This window comes from Numida meleagris, chromosome 1 (genome assembly GCF_002078875.1).
Source record: "Numida meleagris isolate 19003 breed g44 Domestic line chromosome 1, NumMel1.0, whole genome shotgun sequence".
In the NCBI taxonomy this organism is placed as follows: domain Eukaryota; kingdom Metazoa; phylum Chordata; class Aves; order Galliformes; family Numididae; genus Numida; species Numida meleagris.
In genome coordinates, this window is record NC_034409.1 from 4029175 (window position 1) to 4046280 (window position 17106).

Sequence of the window (17106 nt, forward strand, 5' to 3'; positions counted from 1 at the left end):
CACATCAGGTAACATGAGGGAGGATAAGTGGCTGATATGGAACAGATGGATGATGAGCTCTAATGGACCACATCTCATGATGAGGTTGGTCTTCCTGGTGTAAGCACGCCCAGAGTCTGCAGGCTGCCTGGGGTCTCAGTGGATTGGGCAACAGATACAGCTGACTACTAAGGAGAAAACACCTCTGTGCTTGATGGCAAATTAATCCACTTTGTGTGGATTGAACTTTGACTTTGTTTGATGAACGCAAAAACACGACCTTCCACATGAGTGAGAGAAGCAAATGAAAATAGTGTTTTCTTGAAGCTTTTCATTTCTAATAGCAATTCCCCCTTAGAAAAAGTTTCTGATTAGGCAGAATAAAACATTCTCTATTCTCTCCCTCAATAAGAGCACACATGAGATTTCTCCAGTGTCTGCATGGCCAAAGAACAAAAAAAATAGTAATCAATAATTCCATATTTGATGCCAATCATTGTAAATAAGCAAAAGAAAATTGCTTTTATTTGAAAAGGAGTAAGAGTTCAGTACAAAGCGTGAAATTCACTGCATTTAGCGTCAGTACTCAAAAACTCAAGGTGATCAAGCTTGGCCAAAAACAGATTGCTACCTAGAAGGAACTATTTGCTGAGTTGGTCTTAAAATGAGAACTGCTTTTCGGAGGTATGTGAAGAGAGCTTATGTGCTTCTTCCCTCTTTTGAACAGATAATGGTTCTTGAGATACGTACTAAACACAGTCCCCATTACATAAAGAATATATAAATGGGTACATTTTAAAGTAGGAAGGGAAAATAGAGTATTTTCCAGATACAAAGTTTTCTTATATGTTGTTTAGACAAGAATTGAAGCATATATTTTAAAAAGACATTAAACCATAATCGGAATCTCAGTTCTGCTAATATTTTGTCCCAGCCACTCTCCTGCTTAAAAATAAGTCCCTGCTATTTTGTTTGCACTTTCTGGTGCCAGGTTTTTCTGCATTCGAGTGGCAGGCTCTATATTAAAAGCAGTAATGCTGCTATATTTAAAAAGCTAGGGATTGAGTGAAATCAGTAATATCTGAGCTTATAGGAGACCCTTATCACAAAACTCAAGACTTTGCAGAATAGACATGCCATTTTTCTTCAAAATTTGGATTGCTGCTTGGAGAAAGACAATAGAAATGAACCATTCATGTGAAAATTTCACTTCTTACGTTGCTATAGAACAAGTCAAGTCACTCAATGAAGCAAAATGATAATTAAAAAAACTCTCACAATACAGTTATTTCTTTTCCCAGCCAGCTCCACTTCTGAAGCCTCCCGTATAAAAGGGCACACACTGAAGACTTACTTTGCTTTGAGCGTTTCCTCTTGGAAATTCCACTGAGGATCTTCCACTAGCTGCAGCTCTCGTAAAACACTCCCTGGCTTGTAAGCTGCATTGATCACCATGCTCAGAACCTAGTGAGACATAAAACCAACAACACTGATGAATTTAAAAGCAGTCCTCAACCACAACATACATGATCCCTGGTGCTGTATAAGCAGGAGATGCTTACAGATGCCTATCAGGTTCACGGATGCACAAGACAAGTGCTAGATGCAACGAGAAGAGGTCCCAGCTTCAATCAGTGTGCCAAGTATATTGTGGACTATGTCTTGGTATGATACCACAACTGCTTTAAATGCTGCTGCTAGCCCCAGGGATCTGCCATTAAAGGAACATCGGTGCTGTGCTTTGAGACAGACTTCATCCAAAGCAGATTCCATTCCCTGCACCCACAGTGGCTCAACTTATTAAAAATGAAAATACCTCTGATGGCTCAGCCAAGGACAAAGTCACATGTGTCGTTATACAATGAACACCAAAGGGGAAATTCACACACTTAAGGTTGGCAATATGCTTAAGAATCTGAGTGCTGCATGCCTTGACGGTATTAACGGAATACTAATAAAGTCTACACAAAAAGAGTTTGCAGGAGGTGTGCCTAAAAGCCAGTGTGTGTCCACTCTGTGCAATAAAACACATGTGTTAATCCATTTAATCCAAAATTTTTGAGAATAAAAACAATTCCTACTATTCTCTCAGAGAATCTAAGCTTTAATGGCCTACACTTGGCCTAAGGAGAAAAAGACAAGAAAAACAAATCTCTTAATAGCACCAGACCATGTGTTTGAACACTCCACATTGTATGTCAATGACTGATCCCACGGTGAGTCTGGATTGCTTTGGGTATAATTTAGCTCTTTACCTCGTGTCTGCTCTTAACTCCTTGAGGGCCTGCAGATGACTTCAAATGATTTCAGTAGATGAACATTAAATTTCCCCAAGAACACGCTTCATCAGAAATGAAAATCTGACCACATCATATTGCAAAGAGCAACTACAGGTTTTTTTAATTAAACAATGCAGCAAACATGATGACTTGATGGCTTTTTGAAAACCTTGTAGGGTGGAACGTTTTCTGACAAGGGTTTCACTTAATGTCGCATAGTACCAGAAGAAATGGAAGTGGTTTGAGTGGCCTGGCTAGATTATTTACTAGAAGCAAAATTTGATTTATCATTGAGAGATACTGGAGAGATACTTGGAAAAACTACTAGAATCTACTGGAAAAAAAGTGTAATTAGAGATATTAAAAACAATGCCTATGATGACAGCATCCAATGCCTTATGCAGTTCTGATCACCTGTACATCTCAAAGCTCTATGAAAAAGGGCAAAAGCACACTCCTTATCTCACACAAGTTGAATCTAAAATACAGATTTACCCACAGCTCTCAAGCTGGTTCTTATCTTTTCAAAACCCAAGATTTCCAAGAGATCTGATTCCCAAGAAAACAAATGAAAGCTTCTGACTGCCTCCATCCAGTTGCTCATTCACATCTTTTCTTGTCTGCTACTCAACATACAGATACAGCACTGACATCCAACACATATATCCAATGCAAAAAAGGCAGGTAGGTTTTCAAAAGCCACAAAATGCGTGTGTGGCTCCCATGCTCATACATAACTCATCAGATGTGCTCCTCTCCTGATCTGCAAATCCAGGAAGATCTAACCTTGCTAATAATTGTTTGGCACTGCTTGGGCATTATCAACTGAAGCCCTGCAAAGATACCCACAATGCCAGTACTTCTCTTGAAGGTGGCCTGACATCAACAGAACCCTTAGCAAAATTCTAAAACAAGTTTTTAAAAGAGTGTTTACAAGAGCAGTCATTTCCCTTTAAGGGAAGAAAAAAGGTGTGTTTTTTTTTAAAAAAAAAAGCTTCAGCTTTTACTCTTCTTTTATCTCAAGTAAGTCACTGAGTCTGGCATTTCACAGTGCAGCAGGAGTCCACTACCATGTTAAATATGTTACCTTCTAATGACATTATTTCCTAATATTACACACTATTAAGCCCTAGGAAGAAAAAAAAACACACACACACAAAAAAAAGCCAGAAAACCTCACCCAAGAACACTTTGTTTATTGAAGAGAAATTAACTAGGATGAAAGCAAAAACACTGGAGAAACCTTGACTAGTTTCCATTTCTCTCTGGAGATGGAAAGTCCCTTCACCTAGGTCAGATGGGTCAAATTTGAACCTGATTCACCAAATCCCTTTGGCTGGAGTGTGAACACTCTGAGATTTTTGTATTTATTTTCAGCCCTCTCTATCAGGAATGGTTTGGATAGAGCCAGCAGTGCCTTGGAGCAGAAGGATGGATGAGACAACATCAGCCTTTGTTGCTGTGCACGTAAGAAGTTTTATTTTGTTACTGCTAAATTTTCTTTGGATTTTCAGTGTCAAATGACTGAAGCCACATTGGTGAGCATGATCACACAGCAACATCACAAGTCTCTGTCAAACCTTATAAGTACCCAAATCTTAGTTATCAGCTTTCCCACATCACACATTTTCAAGACCATAAGTACCTTTTCTGAGGATGTCTACGAGTGTCTGCTTCTACTGGGCACTCAGCACCCTTCTTCACATCATAGATTGGTTGGGATTTGCATATTACCCATAACTCAACCCCTCCTTATTGATAACCCCAATCCTGAACTAAGCTTTCTCGGGAAACAGTACCATGAGGTGATATCACAAAACAGCACTAAGCCTCTTCTCCTGTTCAAGAGCCCAGTGACCATCATCCTTGTGAGCAGAAACTCAGTTTCCTTCCTCTATTTGAGATGTGATCCCACTTCTCCTAACTAACAGGATCAACGCTAACTCCCAGACCAACCTCAGACCACATAGCTAAAGTTGTTTTATTTTACTTGGAATAAAGATGTAGCTGTTTGGTAGAGAAAGAAGCAAAGAAGAGCTATTTCGGATTCTCAAGTTCAATGATCAAGCACCTTAAACTGTGCTTTTGCCATAGTCAATGTAGTAGCACATGAATGTTGATGTGCTTTTGACAGCCTATGAAATTTCAAAAATACAGATAGCCAGATCCAAGCTGGAAGATCCATTATTGATGAGCCAGTGTCCACTGACTCTTGAGGAGAATGCTAATGAACCCTCTTGTAGAAATTTAGTTTACATCTTTCCAAACTATGAAAGATTTCTGCCATCCAATATCTGATCGCTAATGATAACACCATCAACATGGCTCCATCATACAGCTAAGGCTCAGTACAAGCTGCATGATTTTCTGAGCATTTTGATTTAATCATGCAAATTTCTCCTAAGAAGTCATGCTGTGCTGCAAAAAAAAAAAAAAAAAATCAAGTTGCAGAATGCAATAGCCTTCCTTCACAAATAGTGGCTCATTTTTCCTGCTTGCATCAGTTGCGAACAGTCATGATATCTTTAAGTCCATTTTCTTCTAAATAGAAAAATAGCAAAGTGTCTTAAAATAGTAATAGCAGTAAACAGAGAATCTAATTAATCTTTACAGCATACTTCCTTAAGATACAGTGGGTTATAGATCATCTTAAATCTTAAAAAGACATCTCGTTTTATAACGTTGTAGTTGGCACAGATGAAAGAACTGCTAAGTATTTTTTGATATTCTGACCCAGGAACGAAGCCTTTAGCTGACAATGTGTTTCTTTTAATCTGACTTAAAGCTAGTATTTCTTAGATATTTTAGCTACCATGCAGCCACTAATTTCCAGCCCAGATGCAGCTATTGCATGGCAGTAGTTGATATCTCCACTGTCACTTGGCTCCAAATCTCAACTTCTTTTCCAAACAAGCATCTCAGGAATGAGATAAACTCTGAAGTTGATGTTAAACAACAGTTGTTATCATCCTCACTTGCCCCTTGGGGTGAAAGAAGCCGCAATAAACCAAAGACTTGTACTGGCATCAGGAATAATGAACCTCCAGGCTTTAAGAGTAAGTTTGGAATTAGGTATCAGAATAGTTCCTTGTTGCTCCCCTAAGGCTCTGCACGGATGGAAGGATGCATACACACAAGCAAACGCAGAACTGCAGCCAGTATTTTTGATCACAGTACCAAATAAGCTGTAATTGCTCTCACAATTTTACACAGACATCTTGCTCAAGGGGGGCCATTCTGGGAGATACCTCAGTTTCCTCCCCGCAGAGCTCACAACTTCTTCATCCAACACACTGGAACGAAGCAACTGGACAGAAATCGGGGGATGCTTGCTCTGCTGGAGAAGAGGTGCCGCACAAAAGCAAGCACATTCATGCTACTTCTCTCCCAAAACCCCTTTGAGAATGGCCCAGATTACTCATATGGAAGGGGACAGTACTACTTCACGCTACAAAATTACCTCCCAGCCTTCTTTAGTCCAGAGCCAAGTGGTACTGACCATCAACTATCTCACTATAGTGTGCAGGCTGGTACCACCAATTTGTTTGTAGCTGGATCCAGAATGAAGTGTCACTGCATCAGAGATAGATGCAGGGAAGGGATAAGACTTTGGGGTAAAAGATGGCTGAGGAGCAGCATGAACCCATCAGTGCCAAACATGGTAACATCCCCATCACAGAGACTGCTCCCCACTGGAATTGCTCACAACTGGCACAGGTTTGAATTTGAACTAGAGCGTCTCTAAAGGCAGAGAGCTACAGCTAGAGACCAGGGTGATTTAAAAGACTCTCAGCAGACTACTGTTGAATCTGTTCTTCCTTCGTAACTTTGTTTCAGGTTGCCTTTCCCACACTCCCCTGTGTGTTGCCAAAGTAAAGCCCATGTATAATTTATTTATTCCAGACAAGTTATGTTGATGCATAATTTACAACAGCTTGCAATTTGCATTCTCTGGGCCACATCATCAGCGGGTGTAATATGAGACAGAGCCATCAAGCTTGGTACTGAGTATGGGCTGGAAGAATGGGGACCCATCCTTACCACTGCCCATAGTTCTCTGAGCTGCTTAAACCTCTTTCATCTTGGCAGCAGCTGATACGAAATGTACGTTTCCTCCACAGCTAAACCCCGAATGTGTTCTCTTCAACCCTTCCATAATTTGGGACATAATTTGGTCCCCACGGATCTATGAGTCTGGATTTGTCTTCAAAATACCACTACAAAACACAGGGCCATTGCTATGGTTCTGCTCCTTGGGAAGTCACTCATGGCTCCAAAAGCAAGATATGCGTGTCTTAGTGACACTGCTATTTGCTCCTTCAGCACAGAATTCTGCAAGGAGTCAGAGCATGGGAAAAATAGATTCCTGTAGGAAACTTCAGCTGGTTTGCACAGTCAGTAACAGGTCCCATTCTTGAGGAATTTGGAGAAGCTGGTGTTAGCCAATGCAACAACACATAGGCAAACAAAGCATAAGACACGATGGGAGGACCTCGCAGAAGTTTTGCACTACATATGCTTTAAAAACCCAAATTTCAGGAAGGAGGAAGAAATGCTAGCTTAACCATTGGCTGTGGATGCCTCATGTTTCCCCCATGCTGCTTTTTCACTGCCTGTTCTTCAAGCAGCAGCAGATTGCTAATGTTCCCCATCAGCAAGCCACTGCAGACTGGCTTTCAAATTTGGCAGCTGCCAACTTTTGCACCACAACCACTTTATCCTGCTTTCTGCTGACGGCTATGTTTGATTTACTTCTTTCAAATCCAAGTGTCCACCTGCACAGGCAGCTGAATTATGGGGTTCTCTTCATGGCCCAGCTTTTAATCATGTGAGACAACTGGCAGTGCCACTGTATGTAAAGCAGTGTGCACAGGTTATTAAGGAACAGGGACACAGGAGTCACTCTACAGCACAACAGAAGCACATACTCAGAAGTGGTGGGTGATTTGAGAGCAATCTCACATTACAGTTGTTTCTGTCAGGGATGGAATCCATCTCACTTCAGGCAACTTTAAAAATCCTCACTGAGCTGGGCTCTGAGGGTCTTGCAAATGCATCAGACAAATGAAGCCCTAAAAATTCCCCTGATGTTCCACCCTAGGCAGAGGGAGCTCAGATATGGCCCTGCATCCACAATGGGTAGGGTTCATATAGGTACAGACCAGAAAGCTGGAATAGCTGTATTTCTAGAAGACCCAAATCAAGTTGAAACAGTGGTGGTCCTGTATGGAGCCAGGAGTTGGACTCAATGATCCTTGTGGGTCTCTTCCAACTTGGGCCATTCCAGTGGCCATGGCATCAATGGCACCCTACTCATCCAACAAAACCACCTTTCCCTCTCCCACCCGAAGTCTCCTTGCCTGTCAGCTGTATATGGACTGTATACAGAACTGTGCAGAAAATCTTTATGTATTTTCTTTCGAACAAGACAGTTTTTGTCTGAGGTCAACAGCAAGCACTCAGCTCTCTACATTTGGCTCACTGCAAGCACCGATTTGGTTGGGCTGAAGTACATAGATGCTGGTGCTCTGCCACACCAGTTGTGTGGGATTAACCTCACAGCGTTCAGCTTCCACTCAGCACATCACACACACCTGTGCTTGACTTTCTGACCTGGTCACTTTGGAACCCAATAGTTTGGGCCCCATTGGCCCATGGTCACCCACATAACAGTGTCACTCGTGCCAAATCTGCTGGCCCAACAGTAGTGTGGATGCTGCATTGCTCGTGCCAGGAGAAACAGTCTGATAGGTGCAATCACAGAGATCCTCTTCTGAGATAGCTTTGGCCAGAACACTCTCTTGCACAGCAGTCACTGACGATGAAAACTAGCACCAGCAACCAATAAAACTCTCCATGCTACAAAAATAACTCTTCTCCCATTACAACTCCCAATGCATATACATATCCTCCCTTCCAAACTTGCAGTCTTGACCTGTGGAAGCTGCCACAGAGCTCTAAGACAATTTTAGGTATTTCTAATCAAATTCTAGGCCCAGCAACCCACGATCCACATCTCCCCCTCAAATTCCCCCCCAAAATAGTTGGCTCGTACCTCTTTAAGGACCAGCACGCACTTGCCAGGCCCAACAGACTGAGGTAGCTCTGCTATTCTGCCTTTGTTTAAATATGGACCTGAGAAGCAGCGGTGGTTGATGTAGAGCTGGGGGCAGCAGTATCTCCCATTGATGGTGCCTGCAAGGAGAAAGTAGCAATGACGTGTATGTTGCAATTTTGTGCCATAAATCAAGGGGCTTTCTTTCTCCTAGAAGGGGAAGGATGGGAGAAGAGTGAAAGATGATCTTTGAGCTCCCTTCCAACCCAAGCCATTCTATAAGAAGTCTTCCCTAAGACAGAAGATAGAGAAGCCTCTGTTACTCAAATTCGTCCAACACGGGAAAAACTACACTTTAATAGCAATCAATAAGGTTGCATGCTCTACTGAATGGAGAACTGAGAAAGGACTTCATTCATAACAAGACCTGAGGCTCCTTCATAACTCATGTCACAGACGGACAAGAGTGATGCCATTATGACTTGCCAGAAAGGGAACATGTTAGCTGCTTCTCACTAGGTGTGGAATCAGCTCAGGGCTAAAATTCTGGAGAAGGGCTGTTCAGCTACCCTCCAACCCAGTAGGGACTGGGGTACTGTTTCCCTGAAATGACACAGGTCTATAGAACCCGTGTATCTGTTTCTGGGTTAATCACTCTGTGCTCCCTTGTAGCACATGGAGAGAAGCAGACACTTCCAGATGACATCCAACTAGCTGTCCACAACAGCTCAGATGATTATTCCCAGGAAGAGCCCATTTCTCCCAGTTTGATTGTAATGGTGCCCTGGGTTGCTGCCTCAGATGCTGATGTATGTCCTGCAGTGGGACACAAGGAGGGGTGCATTAAGCCACGGTGTAAGTAATTTAATTGATGCCAGTGAAGAAGTCACATCCATCTCTACCACAGCTTCATTCGTCTGGCCCTGACATCAGTAGCTGAAATGAGTAAGCTTTAGGGGAACACCAACAAAATACTGCATTTCCATGCAGGGGACAAACCCTTACATCAGACTCCCCACTCTGCTTGGGGGTCTTACATCCCCTGAGGACGTGTCCCTGTCTCCCCATCCATATGACATACTTTTTCCCTTTGTGGGGCTGTCCCCTTCCATACAGGCAATGAACCCTTAAGATTAGGTCCCGCTGGTGCCAAGCAGTCTTACCTGTTGTGTCTGGCTGAGGAACCGGGCAGAGGTCATGAGGTATTTTCTCAACAGGCACTGAGGATGATAACCTGTTACAGAGAAATCCAGAGTGTTTAACAGTGTCAAATGGGGCAGAGGCCAGAACCAGAAGCTGGCAAAGACGCTCAGCTGCTGTGTATTATTTTCCCTGGAAGACTTGATGCATCACTGTAAAAATATCTCCTTAAATAAGAACAACTTACTTCTTTTCTGGTTGCACGACTGCAATTCTTCTCTTCCTTCGCACTGCAAAAATGAAGGAAGAAACGGTTTTGTACTCTTTTGTCCTATAAAATACATCCATAATGCATAAAAAGCTGTAAAAATGCACTGACTATAAAATGACTCCTAACACAATGAAATGGTACTTAATTACTATCGCCATCTTTTCTTGGTATTTTTAAGTAAGTCGCTACATCATTAAAACCTGCCTTAAAGATGTAATAAGACATTTAATCTTTCCTCTGGAATGCTAATATTGTGTTTTATGGGATCAACATAAAAAAAAAAATTAATAAAAACACAAATATTTTTCCGTACAGAAACACATATGGATAAGATTACATTTTACAAGCATGATTACCTCCAGCATAATTTATCCCTAGCCATAAATTGCGACAAGGCTGCATAATGTTGCCATAGCAGTGTTCTCCCAAATTAGGCCCTGGCTGCTTGATTTTTAACTTAAGCATATTTAACTCTTCTAAAGAACGACACATTTTAGAATTTGCCTTTCAGATGTGAATTAATATAAATAGCGAGGCTAATTCTTCATCTGGTGGCTTGAGATCGGGGTTGAACAGTTACTGCAAGGAACAGAACAACACAAGTCACTGAGTGCTCACGAACTACCTTCAAATGGGAATGGAAAAGAAAGAAAGCTTAATACACACTGGACGTAGGGCAAGACTTAATAGTGCCAAGAGAGATTTAAGTTAGATGTGGGGAAAATCCCTGAACTGATAGAGAAACAGCAGGACTGATATCCTGAGAAGCTACAGAAACTCCACTGAAAGAGGCCAGCAAACATTCCTCACATTAGGTGAAGTAAATCCTGTCTAGGAGAGACACGGCCTCTTTATGTTCCTTCAGGTTCTGTATTTTACGGATGTTATTTTCATTTTTTTCCTGACTCAAGGTCCCATGTCCCTAATTCATTCCACTGCCTCACTGAACTCAGCTGTTTCACTCTGACAACCGCACTGCAAACCCACAAGCCACCCTGCACAATCCCAAACCACTAACGGCCCTTCCCAGTGCAAACAATCCCATTTTTAGAGAGATTGATCACACAGGCAAGTACAAACTATGTAACAGCAGTGCTGCGGCATCCGATCACTAATTAGATTTATTACTATTTATTACAGTACGCTCACAGCCTGGTTACTGGTCTGCTAGTTAGGCTGGTAGTTTTAAGAACTGGATTACAGACATCAGAAAAACCCCCTGATAAATCTGTTGATATATTAGGATATAGTATATGTTCTGCCTGAGGTTTCCATGCACTTACAAACAGCTTTGTGTGGTGGAGTAAGGTTATAAGCGTTCGCTTCACACCAACCAACTGGGAAAATGTCCATAGACTCCACATCAACGATGTACTCTGGAGAGGGCATCTGTAAACCTACAAACACAAATTTGTAACACCATTTAGACATGCGCTCAGAGCCATTCGAGCATTCATCACGAAACAAGGGAAGCAAATGATGGAACATGTTAAAATAAATCTGCCTCCCTGCATCAAAATCAGGAATCATTTCGTCTTCAATTTTGCATACAGGAATGATACGGCCGCTGCATTTACAGTGCAATGTGATTCCAGCAAAAACCAACATTAAGAGCACACTAAGTGTGCGTAGTGAAGCAGCAAAAAGCATGTAAGGTTAAACATGCATGACTTTCCCCAACAAAACTGCCTGATTGACCCACTGGTTGAGTTGCACATGCAAAGCAGCAGAAGAACAGTTTGATATTTGCTCTTATTGTTAAGAGCATGCATACTGGCTATAATATAATGGTAGGTAAAGTGATCGGCCTGTATGTCTTAGTGCTCCCCTGAAACTTTTCTGTGTAGTTCTGCCCTTGAGCCACTGTTTTTAAAGGTCTAAGACACCATGAATTCTCCCAGTGCTCCCCACAGTACATGACACTTGAGCTGATCACCGAACAGGGGAGAGGCAATATAAAAATCCTAAGTGGTATAGATGCACTAAGATCTTTGGCATAACGCTGACTCCAAGCTCCCAAAGAAAATTTCTACCTAAAACCAATTTTATCCAGTTTGGTTATGACATCTCCTTCAGGAGACACTAGCCTGTCTTGGTTTGTATGGATCTCACTCAAAGCCAACTGGAAATATTCTGACTTTGAGGCCTTTTGGAAACAACTTTGGGTCCTGAGTCAAGACACTATTTAATTATTCTAATTCAGGTCCATCTGCGCTAGCACAGCTTCATCAGTAAATTCCTCCTGCTCTCCCACTTCCACACTAGGACCTACAGCTCCAGAGCCAGCATGAGGCAATCTCTCAATAAAAGAGACCAAAGGATCAGCAGCTTCTCCTGCAAGCATCCTCATCTTCACATCTATTAAAGCATCTTTGCCTTCTGCTTGAAGCAGCAGTGTTTGACTGAGCTCAGCTAGATGACTACAGGGAACTTCCCACTTACGAAAGTTCATCAAGGGCCTGTAGTGTAATTGAAACAGTAACTGAACTTTGTGATGGGAATGGCATCAAGACTGAGCTGCAGCACTTGAGTGTGTGAGGTTGTATGAAAGCCCAAAGGAAGCAGAAAAACAGTGCTTACAATGACAGAAAAAGAAAATATTTTTTAAAAAAGGAGCATTATATAAATAAATAAATAAATAAATAAAAATCCACGCTGTCTGCACAGATGCATGGATATCTTCTAGGGGGAAGTTCAGGCTGGATATAAATTTCTTCCCAGAAAGAGCAGTGAAGTGTTGGAACAGGCGGCTGAGGGAGATGGTAGAGACACCATCCCAGGAGATGTTCAAGAAAAGGGCAGATGTGGCACTGAGGGACATGGGTTAGTGGGCATGGTGGGGATGGGTTGGTGGTTGGACTGGATGATCTTAGTTGTCTTATCCAACTGTAATAATTCTATGACCTCCACAGTATTCCTCTGAGTCTTGCATTCTGTTCATACACCTCACCTTGAAGATGAGATCTCTATTTCACCAGGAATAGGAGGAAGGGAATATGAAAAGATGAAGCCATGTCATACAAGATGAACTTGCTTCCATAAGCAACTAAACCCCAGCGTGAGGTCTCAGCAGCTGGTACTCCCTGGACAACCATTTACATCCATGAGCAAAGTACAAATGATCGCAGCTCAGTCTGAACCTGATAGAGTAAGCAACGGACTGAGCCGTAAATACAGCAAGAGATCAATGGCCCCCACTAAAATTTCACCAAATCTGGGAAAATCCAGTATTTTAATCACTACAACTGTTCTATCATGTTACCCTTATCCAAAAATAGATCAAATGTACCTTCTTGCTCAGAAACAACAATAGATATGACACAAACATTTTCTTTTTAACAGCTGCTGTGCCCTGATGAGCAAGAAAGCACCATAATGTCTGTTCTCCTGCAGCACCACTATTCTTCTTGTAAGAATAGATCACAGCTATTCTGGCCTCACTCACACTGCCTCTTCCCTTTGGCAATCACTAATCTTGCCTTTCACTTCCAACATCTTACTGCTTCATTTGAACTCATTCATGTAAATAGAAACCAGCTTGTTTGAAACTCATTAGTTTCATTTGCTGTGTTTTATGCTGCCATCCTCTCATATCAAGAGATGTCCACGAGACTGGAGAGGTTAGGCGGAAAAGCAGAAAACAGGGAGGTGGGAAATAGGGTGAGAATTTCCATCTTCCACTACAAATCTTAAAGGATGGAGCAGCAACTCTGGAAAACTCAGAGGGAAAGTTATGGAAAACCTCTTTGGAGAAGTGGTTAACAAAAGAATTTTCCTTAAATTGCTGCTCTGTGCAGAGAGCGTACATTATTACTTGTATAAATTCACACCAGAAAGTTTCAGCTTTAAAACCTAAAATGAACCCGTAAAAATTAACAATGCAGATGATGAGCAATAAAGTAGCAGAAAGTGATGGGATGTGCACAGCCTCGGATCAGCCCTGCACTTCTTGTCTGCAGAGGAACTATACGGCTGCTCATTAAATGCTTGCCCTGAAGTTTACAGTTTTGCTACTGTACAAAGCATGATTTATTAAGCAATGTTCCCTCATGTCTAACTCGACACTGCTTAAGTACTACGTCCTGTTTTATGGCTGCAGTTTGGGCTGTCAAATGGCGGAACTCTGAGGGCAACAATGAAAGCTTCAGATGTGCCCATGATAAACGGTGGGACCCGAGGTCTCCAGCGATGAGCTCCCATGGCAGTTGGGAGTCTTGCAGCTCCCAGAATATAAATAATCAGTTAGAAACAATACTGTATTAATGGAGCTGAAAAAAGGATGCCATCATCCAAGCCACATTTACTTTACAACTCTGCAAGCAGCGTTCTGTGGGGTTTTTTAATGCCTGGTTTTAGCCTAACACTGTGCATACTGTAGTCAGGAATCTCAACAGCAGCAAAGACTTCTTTTTATTTTTTGCAGCCCTCTGCATCTTTTCCTTTTACTACAGATCATTCTACTCCTGGCATTGAGATATAAAAGAAGCGTAAAACATCTATCTGTAAGAACGTCTGTAAGGCAAGGAGATGCACATAGGTTTTTTATTACAAGCTGTGAAAGAAACATCCTTTAAGAAATTAAAAGAGTAAAAGACAGAGAGAAAGAGACAATGGAAGGGAGCAATGCCTGTGGCTTTCTCCCTGGTCTTGGGGGACAGCTTGACTTGAAGACCCAAGAAACAGTGCTTGTCGTTCACTACACTAGGCAAGTTTAGTGAATCCTGAGTCCCTTTGAAAGCATCAGAGCTTGAAAAAAAATACAAAGGATTCCTAAACCCAAAAAATGAAGGCACTCCCCATTTTGCCCTGTTCTTGGCGGTGTTCAAGGCCAGGTTGGATGGGGCCCTGTGCAGTCTGATCTGGTGGGTGGCAACCCTGTGCATGACGGGGTGGGAACTGGATAATCTTTAAGGTCCTTTCCAATCTGAGGCATTCTATGATTCTGTGATTTAAGAATGGGTGTTGTGAAATTGGGCTAAGTTCCTTGACTGGGTAGGTGTAAATTCCACAACAGAATCAGTGAGACATGAATTTCAAACATGCATTAATTTCAGCTCTTTAACTAAAATATTTGCCAAGTGTCCAGACCAGGCTACAGATAAGCTTTAGCCACCTTGTGCCTGAAGACAATTGGTTATCACAGAAGCAAAGAATCATGGAATGGCTTAGGTTGGAAGGGACCTTAAAGTGATCAGTTCCCACTCCCTGCCACACTGGGTTGAGAGCTGACACTCAGATCAGGCTGCCCAAGGCCCCATCCAATCTGGCCTTGAACATCTCCAGGGATGGGAGTTCCACAACTGCTCTGAGCAACTGGTTCCACTTATTACAGATTAAAAAAAAAAACAAAACACACAGCTGCCATTGCACAAAGCTCTATCAAAAGCAAAAGTGCAAAGTTGTACCAGCACTGTACAATGGAGATAAATGCAGAGGAGACAAAGCTATATGCTGGAAATACAAAAGGAAGAAGATCTCCCCAGATTTTAGACAGCCTGAACTATGGGGCTTAGGAAAGACATGAGAAGCACAAACGATTTTGCCTGCCAAGCTTTAGATCAGGAGGAATCTCTCTTTAGGTAGTAATTGAGTTATAAATCTCTGAGAAAGGGATTTGTCACAGAGGTGCCGGGAGAGCCTTGTCTACCATATAATGCTACTTCTGCAGAGCTAAAGGCCACAGAACATCTGCCTTTTTCTATTTTAGAGCAAGCTCCTAGCACAGATGAGGCACTTTGAGCTATGTGTCAATGTTACTACCAACTCTACAGGCTTTGATCAGAGACCCTTCCTCTCATACAAACTGCACTGCACATTGTCAGACACTAAAATACTTCTGGGTTATTACAATGAAGAAACTGAAGGAATAAGTAACTCTCTGTATCAGGCAAAGATTAAGCTGTTCTGGTCAGTCTGGCTTCCCAGCTCCAAAACACTGAGAGTTCAGCACCTTGCAAAGGAAAGGAGGTGACTGCTTTGTGCAGAACAGGCATGAGACTTCATCTCCTGTGGGATCTCTGCAACAACCCCTTGTGCCAGCCCCTGTAGAGCTCTCCTTTCCTGATATCATGTGCTTGACTACGATTTGTAACTCCATTAACACTTTCCTAGCTGTTTTGCCCTGGAAGAGACAAAATAAACTTGCATTAAGGGTTACAGCAAGATGTTCCCTTTTGGCTCACAGCATAAGGAATGGCTGATCTTCCTTATGCATTCATTCAGATGCATAGATCTTAGAGCTTGGTGATGGGCTACATGCCACCTGAATTGCCTTTAATATTTTCATGGTTCTCCAGAAGAAAAGAAAAGAAACATATGGCATTTGTAGCCAATGGTGATCCAATAACCATTGATTTCATAGGGAAAATGAAGGTCTTATATTGACTGCAGATGAAGCCAGCAGCTTCAATCAACAGTGTGTTAACTTGAAGGGTGAAAGTTAAAATATGTTATGACAAGGATACAGCAGCTTTATGGCTTATCACAGCACTCATCTGAGCACTTAAATTACCATGGCTTTCTACTCTTTAGAAATAACACTGTTTTTAAAACAATACTAAGAAAGATTGCTGTGTGCTTTCTAAACTCTATATTATGGAGTTATGCTCTGCAGGCACAGAAAAGAGAAGGTGGAAGGATGTGAGCAAGAAATGGCCATGGTAAGGAGTGGCACATGTTGCTGAAGTTTTAGGGATCTAGGCGACAAAAATGAGTGAAAGGAGCAGGAAGGAAGGAGGCTGCAAGAGAACAGGAGATCTTTTTATGGTCAGATATTTGGGTGATCCTGTGTGGAGCTGGGAGCTGGACTCAATGAATCTTATGGGTCACTTCCAACTTGGGATATTCTATGACTCTGATCCCACAAGAGTGTACTGGAAACGTGAGTGGAAGTCTCAGCCACATAAACAAAGCAGGACAGAGATCCATCATTACACCAATGAGATTTATACAGTCAGCAGAAATCCCTGATACCATCCACATGGATGGGAGGGTGGAAGCTCTCTCCTGGAGGGATCAGGGGATGTCAATTCTCAAAAACAATTATTAGTCAATACATACAAAAGGGTAAGGCCAGACAAAGCAACACTGAACAGAGGATGAAGGACAGAGGATGAAGAATTGAGAGGGTTTGAGTGAACTACAAAAAATACAAGAAGTCTTCATAGCACATACCTTCGAGGTGAAGCCACATTAACCGTCCTTTAACTGAGGTGATAGAAGCAACACATATCTCTGCAGGATTCCTAGGGTTCACTGCCTCCAGCTTCATGTTCTTTGTAAAACCACGACTGAAGGACGTCTGAAAGAGCCAAGGGCCAACACTGAAACATGGCTTTAAATAGACAGTCTTCTGGGAAGAATAACTTCAGCGTGGTTTGCTT

General features: G+C 42.1%; 1 protein-coding gene across 2 annotated transcripts in view; it reads right to left on the bottom strand.

The window, feature by feature from the left end:
• Positions 1–17106, bottom strand: part of SFMBT2 (Scm-like with four mbt domains 2) — a 115513-nt gene that overhangs the window by 20774 nt on the left and 77633 nt on the right. For both annotated transcript variants that reach the window (XM_021384338.1, XM_021384337.1), the window contains 6 exons: positions 16898–17024; positions 11008–11121; positions 9701–9743; positions 9477–9547; positions 8314–8453; positions 1334–1443 (listed from right to left, as the gene is read on the bottom strand). In XM_021384338.1, the coding sequence (XP_021240013.1) occupies positions 1334–1443; positions 8314–8453; positions 9477–9547; positions 9701–9743; positions 11008–11121; positions 16898–17024 (605 nt within the window). The remainder of the gene's footprint in view (positions 1–1333; positions 1444–8313; positions 8454–9476; positions 9548–9700; positions 9744–11007; positions 11122–16897; positions 17025–17106) is intronic.